The sequence below is a fragment of the Balaenoptera ricei genome, chromosome 7 (genome assembly GCF_028023285.1).
Source record: "Balaenoptera ricei isolate mBalRic1 chromosome 7, mBalRic1.hap2, whole genome shotgun sequence".
In the NCBI taxonomy this organism is placed as follows: Eukaryota; Metazoa; Chordata; class Mammalia; order Artiodactyla; family Balaenopteridae; genus Balaenoptera; species Balaenoptera ricei.
Genome location: NC_082645.1, coordinates 59032289 through 59049503, shown reverse-complemented (window position 1 = coordinate 59049503; position 17215 = coordinate 59032289). Strand labels below are relative to the sequence as shown.

Below are 17215 nucleotides of genomic sequence, written 5' to 3'. Positions count from 1 at the left end.
TAAAAAACTTTTCCTAAATTACCAGATAATCACCTTCCCACCTCAGTCCCAGCAACAATGAAAATTTTATAATCTGGACGTCTTAATCCTTCATCCTTTTTCCCTTTCCCTCCCAATATGAGCAAGGTAAGTATAAAAGTAAACCAAGGCTCTCTCTTTAAATAGACATTTCTAACCCAGTGAGTGTCTTTGTTTACATTTAATTAGAGATTTGAATAAATAGAATGAAATAGAAAATTAAAATTACATTTGGTAGTCTGGCTCCTTTATGAAACCAAAGGACATGATTTGGGAATAGGGGGTAGTTTTCTACCTAAAAATATAAAATATAATAATTATTTCCTAATCTTGATAGTTACATTCCTAAAAATCTTGTAAAAGGAAAACTCATGATTGAAGAATCTCAGATGTTATGGGGAAAACAGGAACTGGGGGGCTGAGGTCAGGAAAGAATCTATGAACACCTAAAATATATAATATTTTCTCTAATAAAACCAATAAGGACAAGTCATTAAATAAATAGAAGACTGATGACATTTTTCCATATCTTAAATTAGTAATAAAGCACACAATCACTTAATTTCTATTTACCTTCCTTGGTTCATTAGAACCTCTTCAGACACTCTACTCTGTAGTTTCAACAAGATGCTTTTGCTTTGCCCCTGATGTATGCATACTAAAGGCATTGTTTTCTATGCTGACTCCTCCATTCTAGTATCAACACTTATTCTAAGTCTAAAGCAACTCAGAATGAGCGCATTTGGAATTCTCAGAATTGGGGAAGACATAAGCAGATTTAAATGGCATATAACAGGATTTGCCATAAAGAAAAATCAACAGTAGAGAGGGATTTCTATACTGTATTTAACCCTGAAAGTCCCAACCTTATCGTCAATTATGTGCCTTTATTCCCAAATCTATCCAAGCAATACTGTGCTCAGTTTAAGAACACAAACATACTCTTGAAGAAATATACAGAAACCAAACTTTGGTGAGTGGGTCAAGTCACATTTTAGAGGCATCACGAGAGCTTGGTATAGGAAAGCGTATCTGTGAATATGTAATGTGGTTTTCCAGGCCAGCAGCTTAGGGAAGGTCAGTCAAGGGCATCTGTGTGCAGCAATGGAATGAAAAGGAACACTCTTTGGCTCCAGCCTTTGCCAGCAAAATCACTGGAACCCTAGCCCCTGATTTCTTCCCCTGGGGTGATCTGAAATGTGTTCCCAGACACCAGGATGTCTTTAGCTCTCCAGGGCCTTTGGCTTCCAAATATCAGGAAGTGGCTCTTCCTCTGCTCCTACGGGAGCATCATCCCGCGTCATCTGCTGTTATCTGTTGTTCCTCTCAACACTGCCCACTGTCACCACCATTGACTTGGGGCTGCTTCTGCATTCTGCAGTCACTGCAGAAACATCAGAGTGGGGACTGAAGGGACAAGGAAATGTCCTCCATCCCTGGCCTTGAACTTCATGGTCACATTCCGACACAGCCTTGCTTAGTAGAATTCTTGGAGTTCTTTACCCCGCCTCTCTCCTGAGGAAGATGGCAAAAAGCTAGGAGGGATTGACTGGACAATCAATTTCAGGGACCTTGAACTATGTTGCATCGAAATGAAAATGAAATACAGGTTCACAGCTCTTTATACAAAACCCTTGGGGCCAAATATGTTTTGGAATTCAGAATTTTATCAAATTTTAGAAAAGTAAACCCGTGCATTTACTGTATTTTATGTAACATCCTCAGCAGGATCTGGGGCAGCAAACTGTAATCAAACACATTAATATATCTGCAGCAATTCACATGAATATTCACACTGAGTAGGATAAATAATGGCTATAAATAGCCTCAATTCAGTTTAGGTCATGTGTTGCCACCAAATCAGTTCACATAAGGTCAGGGCTTGCAGCTAAATGACTCAAGTACAAAAAATCTTCCATTTTTCAGAGCTCTTTGGATTTTGGAATTGTGAACAAGGGATTGTATTGTGTTTAAGGAAGGCGATCAAGAGACCCAGTCTGCTTCATTGCTCTGCATCTTGGTGGAAGCTAAGTATGCACATAGGTATAATTTAGAGAAATTTGTGTTGACCCTTCCCTACTTCCTGTTTATCAGCTATTTTGGTCACTTCTTTTCTCCTCCCATGACCTCTGAACCCCATGTTTGATACAGCAGACACTGAGAGCACCTCCTCCCAGCTCCTAGCTGGCATATGGCTTGTAACAGCCTTGTCTAGATTCCTGCCCCCGCAGTTCACCAGGACCCTTGCTTGGGGTCATTATAGCCCCCTCCAACATACTGAGCATCTTCCCCAGAGTCAGGACCAGTGTGGTTCTCTGCCAGGGGACAGGCCAAAAGCTCATGTTCCCAGCACTCAGTCACCACCCTGTTGGTGCTGCTGTTGGTTCTGTTCCTGTCTTAGTCCCATGCAATACTGCCTAGTTCCTGGTAACAGAGCTCCCAGCAGGAACATCACCCATCAGTTGGGTTTTCGTCTTGTTCTCCACACTCTGAGCCCTGGCTGGGGCTCCTCACCTTGGAGCCTCAGGCCTGAGATCTTACTCTGGCCCCTCAATCATCTTGGGAACTGGAGCCCTGCTCGCAAAGCACAGATCCTAAAGCAAAGCCCAACTTCCAAGCTGCAAAACCTCTACTGAACGCTGCCACCTTCTGTCTCCTCTCTGGCCCAAGTGTGGGTGTCAGATTTTTAGATGGAGTCTCCTCCCTTATTAAACAAGACCCACTGGCAATATTTGCCCCAGAACAGAGCAGAGTCAGATAAATGTAACACATATGATCAGAAGAACTGATTATAACCAAGAGTCAAATGGAACTCCTTATTTCTCAAATCCTGCAGGGGCATCTTCTATCATTTACTGGAACAAATTTTGTGTCATAATGCGCTAGAAGGCATAACAACTTCTAGCGCCAAGTCAATTCCACACCTTGGACTTCTCCAATCACTGTCCAAGGACTTGCTGGATGAGCAATTTTCAGTGGAAGAAATACTCACTGTGAAATGAAGTGGTTGAATTCCTCACACCATTTTTCCGGATGAAGTAAAGTAGGTGGAGGATTTCTGAAAAATAAAAGCAATTTTTTTCATACAAAGAAAGGGTTCCGTTACGTTAAAAGCAAAATATTAACTTGGCTTTACTGATATTGTTCTAAATAGCTCTGATAAAATCTATTCTTATTTCTTCCTGGGTGAGAGTCATTCACCAGTGGTAAATTACAAAGTGCCAGCCCCTATTCATTTAGTGGCTCATTTCCATTGACTGAAGGCCAACCATGTCCACGGCTTTCCATGGGACCTCTGAGGGTTACACAGATCAACAACATTCCTCAAGGAGCAGACACTGTAATGAAGGGTGAGGCAAGCACACAGCCACTATAACTGAGAGCTGAGTATTATTAGCGCCATAAGAAAGCTATAAACCGAGTGCTAGGGGCTTGAGAGAAATAGACTTTTAATTTTACAGGATTTTCAGATCATTATACTACCATTTGAATTAATTATGTGATGCAATTAAAGTATACTTATAAATTCACCGGTCACATTTTTAACTCTTTTCTATATGTCAACCTCTGCAATAGGTACTGGAGAAAGCAAAACCACTAAGACAAGTTTCAGACCCCAAGAAGATCCTGGGTAGCAAGGAGGACAGACACCTAATATAACTAAGTACTGGCGGTCCAAGAGAACTAGAGAACTGTGGAAAGACTCTGGTAACCAGACCATTTCCTGGTGGGAAGGCAGGAAAAGGAAAAAGTAAGAACCCTGCATTTGGCTGAATATTTACCCAAAGAGAATCAATTTTAAAACAGAAGGGACATTACCTTTAAATGATAAGAATTTTTTCTTTCTAGTTATTAATGGAAATAGGGGTTTGTGAGCAAGTCAAGTTCAGCAAATGAAGCAAGTTACATTTCTGCACACCTGAATTATGACTGTAAATCTTAAACCCATTATACACCTCTGTATATATAACCCTTCACTTGGGTTCTAACTGCTTCCTAAAGCCATAGATTGCTCAGCCTCCATAGGCAGAGGCAAGGGAAGCAGCAAGAATGACCAGAAATTTAAAAAATGTATCAGATAATGTGATTGTAATTTGCCTCTTCAATACCATTCCTTTTTTCGTTTCTTCTAGTACAATTTTTATTCTGGCACAATGCTGCCATATATATTTTCCTGAGTTCCTTGCATCTAGATGTGGCCATGTGACTGCATTCTGGCCAAATGATATAATACTAAAATTGTTCTGTGGTGTTTCCAGAAAGTCTTCTTAAAGGATGGGAGACATGCCATTTTTTTCTTCCCCCTATTTGCTTCCTGGAGCATGGATATGATGGCTGGAGCCTGAGCAGCCATTTTGGACATGAAATGAAAATGAGAGCTATGAGCTGAGTATGGCAAAGAAGGTAGATAGGAAACTGGATTCATGATGATATTGTAAAGCTGCCATACCAGCTCTAGACTGCTTCTCCCTAGTCTTCCTTAACAGGAAAGAGAAATAAACTTCCATCTTCTTTAAGCCACTGTTATATGCAATTAAGCCTAATTGAGCTGATCATATTTCAGAGTATTATCCTATTACATGATTAGAACATAATTTGATAAGTATATCACAACTACAAAGGTAAGTGGAAGCATAATAAAGGGGCAACTTACCCAATCTGGGGAAGTCCCAGAAGACTGTAAAAAGAAAATGAACTTGAGCTGGCCCCTGAAGATTGGTTGGATTTTTCAAGACAGAGGAGAGGGAAGCCATTTCAGGCTTAGGAAACAAGATGTACCAAGTCACAGAAGTGTAAAAGAGTCTGGTAGGTTCAAAGAACATGAGTAATTTTTTGAGGCTAGACTATATGATTCTTTCAGGTCTGGAGAGAGAGTAGAAGGGAAGGATTAGGTGGGAAGGAAGAATGATGAGAGGAAATATATGATTTCCCCATTCTGCATAAGAATTTAATCATCCTTCAGATCTTCTGATTCAAAGACCCAAAGGAAAATTATCTGTGTACCCACCTAGAAAGAGTAACAGTTGAAAGTTGCCCTTCAGTTATTTTGGAGGCTGCCTCTATCTCATTCATTTCATGCAACAATATTTGCCTTCGTCTTTCCCTGGCTTTCTTTAAATAATAAAAGTACCATCACATAACTTCTGCTTTAATACCAGCATGGCTGACCTGTTCTTACTGGCTCCAGCTGTTTGAGATTGTACATCCACAGGTCCTCCCAGTTCACCTCTGTGGGCATCTCTCAGTGAGCAGCTTGCCCTACACCATCTCTACAGCCCTCTCCAGAGCTCGAACTTCCCTTGCTCTGCTCAGGTTCCCTGCTCATTCTGCTCTCACGGAGGTCAGTTCCACAGAGAAGAGGTGCTCAAGCAACCTACTGTCTAACACACTTCATCCACCCCCAAAACCATTAACCGGTTTTGGGGGTGGATGAAGAAGTTACTTGTAGACAGAGTAACAGACTTGATTAAACCCTAGTAAGCTTGACCTTGGCCAGCCGAGCATGGAGGGATAACCCTCTACCGCAATTAGAGAATGACCTGGCAAGGGTCCACCGGAGGAATGGATGGAAGTGTCTACACTTGTGTAGAGAACACTGTCCACTGTCCCTTCCCTGTTTTCAGTCTGTCCCTCAGCAGGAACCATGGGCAGGGGCTACTGTTTATGTGTTGGCCTGAACCTCTGTAGTAGGACACAGAGGAAAGCAGCAGATCGCCACTCACCCAGGCCACCACCAATCCATGGTGGCCTCACATGAACCCCACACAAGGAAACACTTTCTCTGAAGCTTGGCATCATAGGAATTTGGTTTTACAGAAGCTCATTTGAACTTGTAGATGCCCCGCCTTTCCTGGAGTCCATCCATCATACTTAGGTTCAGTAAATTGAGGTCTTGTGAAAGATTACTATCTGAGTATAATGAAAACTAAAAGGAATTTGAAGGCTTTACAGTACTTTGTTTGCATTGGCAATATAAACTCTAGTTCTCCTGCCATCCAGGAAGAGCACCAAATAATAACAATTGTACCTTTTTGGCTCCTCTCAACACTACAGATGCAAACTGCAACCTTGCCCAAAAGGGTCTCTCTCCGAAAGGAGAGATGCTTCATATTCAGTGTGATAGCAGAGTCAGTGCACAGCTGAGATAGGCAGGCATCACTCAGGTATGTGTATGGATGCTGAGAGGAGGATGTATGAATGGTGAGTGCTGAAAGGTCCACAAGCTTGAATAACAAGCGCTCATTTGGATAATGTTTATAAACAGATAATGTTTATAAACATACCAAGGCAATGTAGAAAAGAGATTAGTCAGTAAAGGAAAATGACTATATTCGATTTGAGGTTTGCCTGCCTGGATTTTATTCCTGTGATTTGGACCCTAAATTCAATTTCTACAAAATGATCCCCTGCACACAGACAGGATTAGGGCTACGTGAGGTTAGCAGCAAGGGGCGATGCCTATTTTTGACATCATAATCCTGGGTCCAGCAAATACAATGGAGATAAAGTTAACCTTCTTCCCCCAAAGCCTCTGTGGAACAAAATGATTTGCTGAACAGTCAAACTGAATTTATTTTAGTTTCTGAAATAGAGAAGCAGATGATTGGATGAAGGGGGGTACCTGACCTCAGGACAACCAATCCAAATTTAATCTGGTAACCTATGCCAAGGCATGACCCCAAATGATAAGCTGGGTCAATTCGATTCTCTTTAGAAGGTTTTTTTTTTTCACCTTGAACTGAGAAACAAAACAAACAAACAAACAAAAAACCAGGAGAATGAGGCACTTTAGTAATGGGAGCTGAAGCTGAAAGCTCCATGATGACGAGGCAGATGGGAGAGGCCATGGAGTACACTGTACAAACTGGTTTTAGGAAGCAGATACTAGGAACAGGCAGGAAACCAGGGAATGAGAAGAAAGTAGGCCAAGTAGAGGAGAAAGGAAGAAATGAGCCACAAGGAACCAGACTCCATGATGGGAGACCATGTAGGTTTTTCTTCAGTTTCTTTTGTGAGTGCTTCTCCCTCTGGTGCACCTACAATATTACTGGCCCCAGCATTCTGTTCTTAGCTCTATTCTCCTCCCGTTCTACACATTCACTGAGGGCTCACTATATGTCATCAGCTTCCTAATCTATATCTCCTGCCTCAATTTCCCCTCTGCCTTTTGGCTGGTGCATCCAGCTACTTATTAGAAGTTCCATTTTGATTTCCCAGGGGTACCTTAAAGTCAGCATGGTCAAAACCAAACTCATCATTTTCCCCTAAATCTGCATTCTAGCTGGTTGTTGAAGTCAGAAACTTGAGTTCACCCGTCTCCATTGGCCTCACATCCAACTTGAAAAGGCAGAATAAGGGTTCCCCTTATTAAAGAAGTCCACATTCTAATGCCCAGAGCCTATGAACATGCTACCTTCCACGGCAAAAGGGACTTTGCTGATGTGATTAAGGTTAAGGACCTGGAGATGGAAGATTACCTTGGATTATCTGGATGGACTCAATTTAATCTCAAATCCTTTAAAGCAGAAAAGAGAGGCAGAAAGAAAGAAGAGGCAGGAGAGATTCAAAGTGTGAAAGGTGCTCTACTCGCCACTGTTGGCTTTGAAGATGGAGGAAGGGAGCCATGAGCTGAGGAATGCAGGTGGCCTCTGGAAGATGGGAATGGGCCTCAGCTAATACCCAGCAAGGAAAAAAGGACCTCAATTCTACAAATGCAAGAAACTGAATTCTGCTAATGACCTGAATGAACGAGGAAATCAGTTCTCCCCTAGAGCCTCCACAAAGGGGTACAGCCCTGCTGACATCCAGATTTTAGCCCAGTGAGATCCATGTCAGATTTCTAAGCTACAGAACTGGAAGACAATAAAATTGTGCTGTTTTAAGATGTTAAATTTGTTAGAAAAGCAATAGAAAACTAATACATCAATCAAGCACCAACACCTATCAGTTCTATTTCCTAAATTCCTTTCTTATCACCCCATCCCCTCCTTCACAGCCGAGTTCAGTCACATCATCTCCATCAGCCTACTCCAGTAGCCTCCTTATTTTTCTCTTTCCCTCTATCCTCATCTCCCTCTAATCCATCTTGCACTTGGCAGCTAGAATTTCTTTATAACATACAAATCTGACCTTGTTATTTTCTTGCTCAAAATTCTTCAGTAGATCTACATTGCCAGCATGATAAAATGTCAACTATTTTGCATGATATACAGATGGCCCTGCCTGCCTATCTACCCAATCCCATCTCAAACCACCTGCCTATGCTCACCCAATGCTGCAGTACTGCACTATGCAGAACTTGCAGCTCTTAAAGCAAGTCCTGTTCTTTCATGCCTTGGGGGTCTTTGCATATGCTATACCTTCAGTTTTAGAATGCTCTCCCCAATTTGTCAACCTAGCAGCCTCCTACTCATGCTTCATGTGTATCTTTAGTACCCAGCACAGCAGCACTCAGTAAATTTTTGTTGAATGAATGACTACATGAATGAATGCACACAAACATACATATACTGTAAGTAAACCAAGAAATGATGCCAGGACAAAATATGACCTTGGTCCCCAAAGTAGCATAAAATTAGACAAATATGGAACAGCTCCTTTGAATGTGAGCAACTTCACAGCAAGCAGGGTTTGAGGAACAAAGGAGTCCCCTTAGGTAGTGACTCGAGCTGGATTTGACAATGTAAGCCGCATCCCTCATCATTTGGGCTACCTTTGTAGCCCAAATGTCGCCAGGTCCCTGAACATATCTGACTAAAGTGAGCAAATCAATCATGATTTAAACTGCATTACAGACACTATCTAACGTCAGGACCACTATATACATGCATGGGGGTTGGAGACAGAAGAGGATCAATACTAATAATTATCCCATGTTGAGTGGTATTACAGTATACCAAGCTCCATGCCAAGTGCTTCACATGTAGGACAACAGAACATCACAACAATCATATTCCTATTGAAATAACAATAGGAATTATTATTCCAGTTTCACAGGTGGGGAAAATGCAGCTTAAAAGAAGGAATTTGCTTAAAAACATCCAACTAAAAAGTGGAAGGGTCAGGTTTCAAGGAGGTATTTCTGTCTCCAATGTCCACCACACTGCTCTCTGTATTTCATCTCATGAAGAATCCATTACTCTGGAAGGTGAATGAAGAGAACATACATGCAAAAAATGACAGAAAAACAATTAGCAAGCAATACGTCTAAGAAGGTGCCAAATAAAGTCCTCTAATATTAAATCACACTCAACAAGGAGACTCTGAGTAAAAGATTTATCAGTGGGACTGAGTTAATTAAGAAAGACTTCCTGGAAGTTGTCAATTTTGAGGTAGGTCCTAAACAGGATATATCAACCAGTTGGTGAGAGGGGGAGGGTGTTGGGAAAGGAGAAGGAGAATATAGGGAGGAAGATATACAGACTGAAGTATAATAGTTAATAAATAATCAATAACATACAGTTAAATAAACACAGGAGTGTGTTCAAAAGCTATTCTATGTCTTTACTCATAAAAGCAATAAAGCAAGACATTTGAACACAATGAACTATTCTGAGAGTGTTAAACACAGCAACAACAGAGCTGCCATTCTGACAACTTGCGAGATTCATTAATGAGGGTGAGTGGTTAGATACGTGCCTAGGTCTCATCCTTCAGTATCACCACCTAGCCCCAGCCAAAGCTGCTTTTTGCCCTAAGTCACATCTTCCTTGTTCAAAATTAATTATTTCAAAATTTTTGTATTTATTTGTAATACATGACTCCATCTTAATATAAAAAAATTCCCCAATGCCGGGACATAGAAAGCAAAGAGCAAAATACCTCTTCATTACCACCCCTAATCCCAGTCTCCTCCCTGTATCAGTATGGCTTGTATTCTCTCAGACATTTTGTTTTTGCATTTTAAAATATTTGTTATAAATATATATATATTTTTGCTGTGCTATAAATTATAATACAATAAACACAATATAAATTTTATATTAGTATTTATAATATATTTATAGTTGGGGACAGTAGAAATAGGATTATATGTTACATGGTACCTATTTTTTCCATTCAGTAACATGGCTTAAAGATCATCCCATGCCAGTTTCTTACCCAAAGAGTTTTCCATAATGTACGCATACTACAGTTTAGCCATTCACCCACTGATGGATATTCAGGCTGTTTCTATTTTTTTTTTCACTGTTAGAAAGAAGGCTGAAATGGTTTACACATGTCATATGTGATTTCTAACTTTTAAAATGTTTTTTAGGTGGCAGACACCTCCTGTCAGTGAACATTTAGGATCCTGCCATGTAACTCAAATGAAGAGAGAGCAGGTGCTGATTGCCTCATTTTCTCGAGGTGACCCAGTGAGCAGTTGTGGAGCAGAGGAGAAAGTGACCGCCCAGAGGGCTTGTAGGGTTGTGAAGAGCACCCCTGGGTCACCACCCCTAGAACATGCTGTGAATGAGAACTCTGAGTTATTCAACCCCACCAGGGTCAGACCAAGAATCCTGCTGCTGGGGTCCCCTCTGCCCCTTGCAGGCACCTGCTCCCTGGTTCAGACAGTGGGTATCTCTGGGTAATTATCTTGATACATGGGACACAGACCAAGACTTATTCAAAATACACATATAATTCTGCTGAAGAGGAATCATTTGAAAAAATTAAATAGCTGAAGATATTTCTTTAACATCAGAAAAGAGATGATATGAAAATGACACAGAAATCAGAAACACAATGTTATGCACTGCACCCTCAGTAAACGTGAAAGGCAGGTCCAGGCTAGAATGGATACCTATGCAGAGTGCTAACTCCACAGTGAAGGCAGCTCTATCAGGGGCAGTCCTCTGAAGCAGGGAAAAGGAAGAAAGAAAAGGTTTGCAAGGACAACACTAGATGGGAACATGTCTGGAAAGAAGCAAATGTAGGAAAGGAAAAATACCTTTTCTCCTTCACCCTTCAAGTTCTCAACTGGGGCCTCTGTAGCAAAGGACAGACAACAAGAGAAAGGCATACAAATTTGTTTAATATAAGTTTTACATGCATGGGAGCCCTCATAAGGAAATGAAGGCCCAAAGAAACAGTTAAACCTGAGTATGTTGAAGAGTGGAGAGTCTTGGAAAGACGCGATGGAACAAAGAGTATGAGGAAGTGTGGTGAACTGGGGAAACTTAGCAAGGGCTATTCATGCAGGTCCTTTCTGTGTCCACTGTCTTGGTCTTTGGAGGTAAGGATGCTCCTTCCCTCCGGGTGTAGGGAGGAAGAGGGTCTTAGGACCTGCTTCTGGGGAAGGTCAGAAAGTCCTTCCTGCACACACGATTTCTCAAATTCCTTCCGTTTGAAATATTCAATATGCCAAGGTCCCATATTCAGGGGTAGCATGTCCTGAACCGTGTCACAAAAACAAAATGAGCCTAAGTCACATCTCGGCCTTAGATAACCACTGTCTAAGAAAGTGGAGGTTTTATGATTAATACCTATGATAATTTATTCTACAATAACTGAAGAAGTTACTAAAAGCAGTGAGGAGAAAAGCAAAGATTTGTACTTAAACTTCAAGCTGCTGATCCCTTTTTTTTCTGATTCTTAATAACCTAATTTGATCCTGTCCTTTAAATAACACCGTTTGCAATGTTAAGCTATAATCATTAAAATGTAAAGTTAGCACATCAAATCACACGGCTCATAATAAACCCATTTTTAACCATTTACCATCAGTAAGTGACAAGATGTTCATTTCCTCTGGCTTTTCAGCCCAACAAGAATCTGTTTCAAAGATCATCTCAGAATCCCAAGGTTACATTATGCTCCCCATGTCAGGCCTGTGCTTGAGATAGGGCGTGTCATGGAGCTTTATTAATCCTTGGCCACTACACTAACATTTCAAATGTTTACAAAAGGCATGAACTGCATTTTCTAATTCTCTCTAAAGCACATTGGGGTACCTTTCCCTTCTCTGTACTCTCACTATGTAAACACACAGGACACACAGGCAACTCAGCCATGCATGCAGAGTGCGAGAGAAAGTCAAGGACAATAGAAACTGCTATATCAAGTGGTGTGTGGCTCACTGTCTGAGCCAATGTGGTCATTTGCTGACATCCATTCTTCAACTTCCTCCTTCAACAAGAACTCAGCAACGCCATCAAATCCAACTGTTAGTGTCCAATGTGTCAGGGAAGTAGACCTTGCCCAAGGGCTGGCTAATGACCCTTTTCCTCTGTGGTCCTTTATGCACGGAGTGCAAGCCACAAGTCTATTTTTTTTCACACACAGTTTTAAATGTATGACTTATTAATTCATGATTTTAAAGAGATGTGTTTCAAATAGATGACGTTTTCTAAATGCTTTTCCTATCCTCAAATTCTGGACTGTTTCTGTGGGTTCTGTGGGATTGTACTCATTGAAGGTGATCACTAAGGTGTGTCAAAGCATTTTGGAGATACAGAATCACTCCCCAATTAGGTTAGCATTTTAAGAAAAAACAGCTTTATATGTGGTGGGGGGAAAGTCACGGTGATAAGACAGTGGGCCAGGGAACAGGCAAAGCTAAAGAGCATGGGTTAGACATGCTATGCTTCCCTGGAGTATCCATTTTTCTGGTGATAAGTTATTTAAAGTTGTTTCATATAAAAATCATTGGTGAGTGGGGGAGGGAGAGACAATAAAAAGTAGGACTTGTCCCTGCCTGGGTTCTGAACTAATTGAGGAACAAGAAAAAGTAGTCGGCAGATTGAGTCCAAAATGACACCTTTATTACTGATAGAGCTGATCTCAGAGAATGTGGCTTTTACCTGCAGGAAGTAGGCTTTCTAAGACTGAAAGACAGAGTTAGGCAGACTTATCCAGCTGGTCTTGGGGCCAGGGCTGGGCCCCTCACTCAAGGGCAGAGCCTTGGCCACTGAGCTGAGTGCAGGCTGAGAACAATCCCCCAGGGCAGGCTGACTCTCAAAAGAAAGGAGAAGGGAAAGAGCTGGGATCTGCACGTCCAGTACCTTCCCAAACTTACCATTTGCATACATCACTTCTGATCCTCTAGGCTCTATCAGTTTGGGTCCAATCAAAAGACAGGGAAAACACCCGTAATTTGAATAGGGAAAATTTAATATAAAGAATTATTAACTAGTAATAGGGGATTAGATACTAAGGAGTGAAGAGAACTCTAACAAGTACACGAAGAGCAGATATGGGAGCAGCTACCATGTCTAGATGAGACAGATTATCCGAGGAAGAAACTAATTTGGAAGAGCCCCTGCCCCCAAACTCAAGGCTGAGACTCAGACCTCATTGGAAAAGATGTGACTATGGCCTATGGTCGGTGAAGTTCTCAAGGTAAAACAAGCCAGGGCTGGCAAACAGGAAACCAGCCGCCTGGTGCCTGAGACTCACTAGGAAGCTGCCCAGTGAGTACTGGTAAAACTTGCTGGAGGGTGAGCACCACTGGGTGTCCCAAATGCCACTGATTAGCCAAAGGCCACAGAAACAAGAAGGAAAAGGCTCCCTGAAACCAGGAAGTGGGCCCTTTCCTCTGGCAGTGGCCTTCCAGTGCCCTCTACTGACAAAGCTTAACTTCTGCCATATGGCAAACGAGAAATGTTTATGAGTCCACTCCGGTATCACAAAGCAGGGGAAAGAAGGGTAGATTTGGAGCTGAAAGGCACTAAATTAATAACTGGCACAGGAAAGAAGTGAATGAGACAACAGAGAGAGGCTAGGAGTCTTACAATGTTCTTTTTTTTTTAAAAATGAAACACCAGATTTTAAGAAATTTCTATTTCAGGGTAGGGGAGGGAAGGATTGGGAGTTTGAGATTAGCAGACGCAAACTAGTATATATAGGATGGATAAACAACAAGGTCCTACTGTATAGCACAGGGAACTATATTCAATATCCAGTAATAAGCCATAATGGAATATAATATGAAAAAGAATACATATCTATAACTGAATTGCTTTGCTACACAGCAGAAATTATCAATAATACAGCATTGTAAATTAACTATACTTCAATAAAACATTTTTTAAAAAAGAAATTTCTATTTCAGGCTTGCAATAGGTAACTTCCAACCATGATCAACTGAATGAGTCCAGTCTCCTCTGCCTTAGGAGCAGTTGCTGGATATATTTTAGAGGTAATGAAGAGATAATGGAAAACTTCTTCTTCCCCCACTTAAAAAATCTGTTTTGTCATGTTGCATCAAATTTCCTCATTAAGACTCATTGCTTTCTATCCCAGAAGCTCCTTATTGAAATAAGAATGTTCTAGGAAGCATCCTATTGTAAACCTTTATTGGCCAACACTCTACTTGGGATAAAAGGCAGACAAGAATAAAAACTTAGAAAAAGGGACCCAGAACAAGGACCAGTGAGGGGACAGGACCACAAATACAAACTTAATCTCTTTGTGATTTTCCATTTCCAGGATTCCAACTTTGTGTGAGCTGAAAAAGTGAAGAGTCAGGTGGCATGACACCCCTTTTTACTCTTTCCTGTCTCTCTGCCTCTAAGATTTCTCTCAACACAGAAAAGGAAACAGTGAAACTCAGTGTGGTTCAAAATACTTATTCCAGGATCATGGACACAAAGGGGAACTCCTTTTTCTTCTGGGCCCCCTTTCCCACCAACACAGTCACAGGAGTGCTCGGTACAGAATAGGCTGAGGGGAGCTGATAATGGTGCTTCCTCCTATTCTCTCAAGCCCATTCTGGATCCCAAGACTTTCCCTTAAGCTGGACCATTTTCTTCTGTACCATCTAATATTATTTCTGGGGTCTGAGTCCTTAGTTTCTTGAGAGCTTATTATGTATAATAAGCACTGTGCTAAGAATTCACTCATTTAATCCTCACATAAACTCTCTGAAGCAGGTTGTACAACTCCCTATTTTAGAGATAAAGAAACCAAGGCTTAGAGCAGTTCAGAAGCTGGTAACGGTGTGGTCAGGCTTCCGGTGCAGGCAGCCTGATCCCGAAGAACACAATTGCAACCGATGCGCCATCCTGCTTCCCCACCTGGGAATTCCTCTTGGATTAGACACCACAGTATCTTTAGATTCTGCCAGAGCAATTTATGTCCTATTAATAGGGGAATATGGGTCGGATTTAATAAACCAGCTGTCTTTCTGACATCCCTCAACTTAAACACAGTACTCTTCAGATAACCAAGACATTAGCAAGCAAATCCAAAGAACATTTTGTTTGGGATGCAAAATGATCAGTAATAGGGAGTATGAGCTGAGAATGTTTTCAGCTGTTGAGTTTTATGCATCTTCTGTCATTCAGCTCCTTCTAAAGTCACAGCTGGTAAAACCAAATGGGTCATTTTACCACAATCAGACTAATGTCACAGTTCAAGAAGCACCATTTGTCCTCTAAGGCAAAGCCATGCACCTAATTACAACACACTGTTAATAAATTTATAATAGACAAACAAATTGACTGCTATGGATTTATTTTTCCCCAGCAAAGCAAAACCATTTAAAGGGCATTTTGCACAGTTATTTCTTCTTTTATGTTTCAGTAAAGTTAGCAATATATTCTAGACAGGAAAAAGCAGAGCAGACCTCAGATGAACAGATTGTATCATCAGATTCTACCACATTGTCTCTAATGGGGGAAATTAGCAGCTGAACATCAACACCTGTCACCATGAGCAGACCCTGGCACACACACCAGGTAGGAAGACTGTGCAGTTCCTTAGAGCAATCTGAGCCTAGGCCACCAGAGCCAGCATGCATGCCAATGCTCACAGAAGCGGGCTCCATTTAAAATCAAGTGGATATATTAAATGCCAGGGGAGATGCAGCTGCAGTTCCTAAGGAAGACTGGGTGTTTTTAAGTGTGAGCTCTTAAGATGTTTTATGGAGATTGTGCTAACTGCCGGTGGAACCACACAGACTTAGGCAGAGAGACTCGCCCTAGTAGAAACCACTGAACATTCATCCCCTTGCAAGGGCAAAAGGTACCACCAGAGCAGCAACCCCCTCTCACACCTGGGTGGCTTGAGTCATGTCTCCAGTGGGCAGATATGGCCAACTGTTTCACCAACCTCAAGATCAATTGCAGTCACTGAAACTGAATGAATTATGTTGCAAGTCCTGGAAGTCTGTAAGCAAGCCCAAGTGAACAAGCCCACATTTATTTCTCTGACATCATAAGCATGTCTTTTCTTTACATGGGCTTTGACCATTTTCCTACCTGGTTGCTTAACAACCTTTTGAAAGAACAGAAATATGGGAGAGGGATGCTGGAGATATACCAATGAATGAATTTGTATTTATTTCACAGATTCCTTTTCAAAAATCAATCTGTTGTCCCTCCTGGGGTGGGGGTGGGTGGGGGAGGAGGGGCTGTGTTATATCATCATAGTGCTGCTACTCTTATAGCAGGAACATACAATGCCAGTAAGTATATTTATACAAGCATACTCAGCAAACAGAGGGTGGGGGAGGTATCACTGGTTACTGCATGTTAAGAATATTAAGAACAAATACATCAACATCAAGTCAAAAGAAACATATTGAGTAAACATGCCCATTTCACTGTTCTCTCTCAGAAAGGTCTAAGACCATGCCTGAGGAAAACCTGTAATCTCTCTCATTTCCTCCTGGTTGTGAGTGGCTGGTGAACAACACAGCATTCTCATCTGCCTGGTATCCATTCTTTTGCTAAATAGTATTTCCCTACAAAAAGTACCCATTCCGTTCAGATGCTCAAGTTTATTTGCAAGGAATTGAGCAAAGTAGCCTCCCATGATTCTTTTAATTTCCTCAGTGTCTGTGGTTACTTTCCTCTTTTTTTAAATTATGTATGTTAAAATTTTATTTTTTCATGATTAGATTAGCTAACAATTCATCTATTTTATTATTTTTATCCAAAAAAAGCTTATGATTTATATATTGGTTCTATTGTTTCCTATATTTTTGCTTCATTAATTTCCACTTCTATTTTATTAAATTCCTTCTTCTACTTTACTTGGGTTTAAATATTTTTAAAAAATTTCTTATGTTGGAAGCTTAATGCGTTTACTTTCATTCTTTCTTGATTATTAATATAAGTATTTTAGGGCTATGAATTTGCCTCTAATCCCTGCTTTAACTATTTCCTATTAATTCTGATACGTAGTACTTTTTTTTTTTTTTTTTTTTTTATAGCTACTTTATTTATTTATTTTATTTTATTTTTGGCTGTGTTGGGTCTTCGGTTCATGC

The 17215-nt window shown here is 40.9% G+C and overlaps 1 protein-coding gene across 1 annotated transcript in view; it reads right to left on the bottom strand.

The window, feature by feature from the left end:
* MYO3B (myosin IIIB) overlaps nucleotides 1-17215 on the bottom strand; it is a 423285-nt gene that overhangs the window by 262463 nt on the left and 143607 nt on the right. Inside the window, exon 8 of the mRNA XM_059927242.1 lies at nucleotides 3011-3076. Within this exon, the coding sequence (XP_059783225.1) occupies nucleotides 3011-3076 (66 nt within the window). The remainder of the gene's footprint in view (nucleotides 1-3010; nucleotides 3077-17215) is intronic.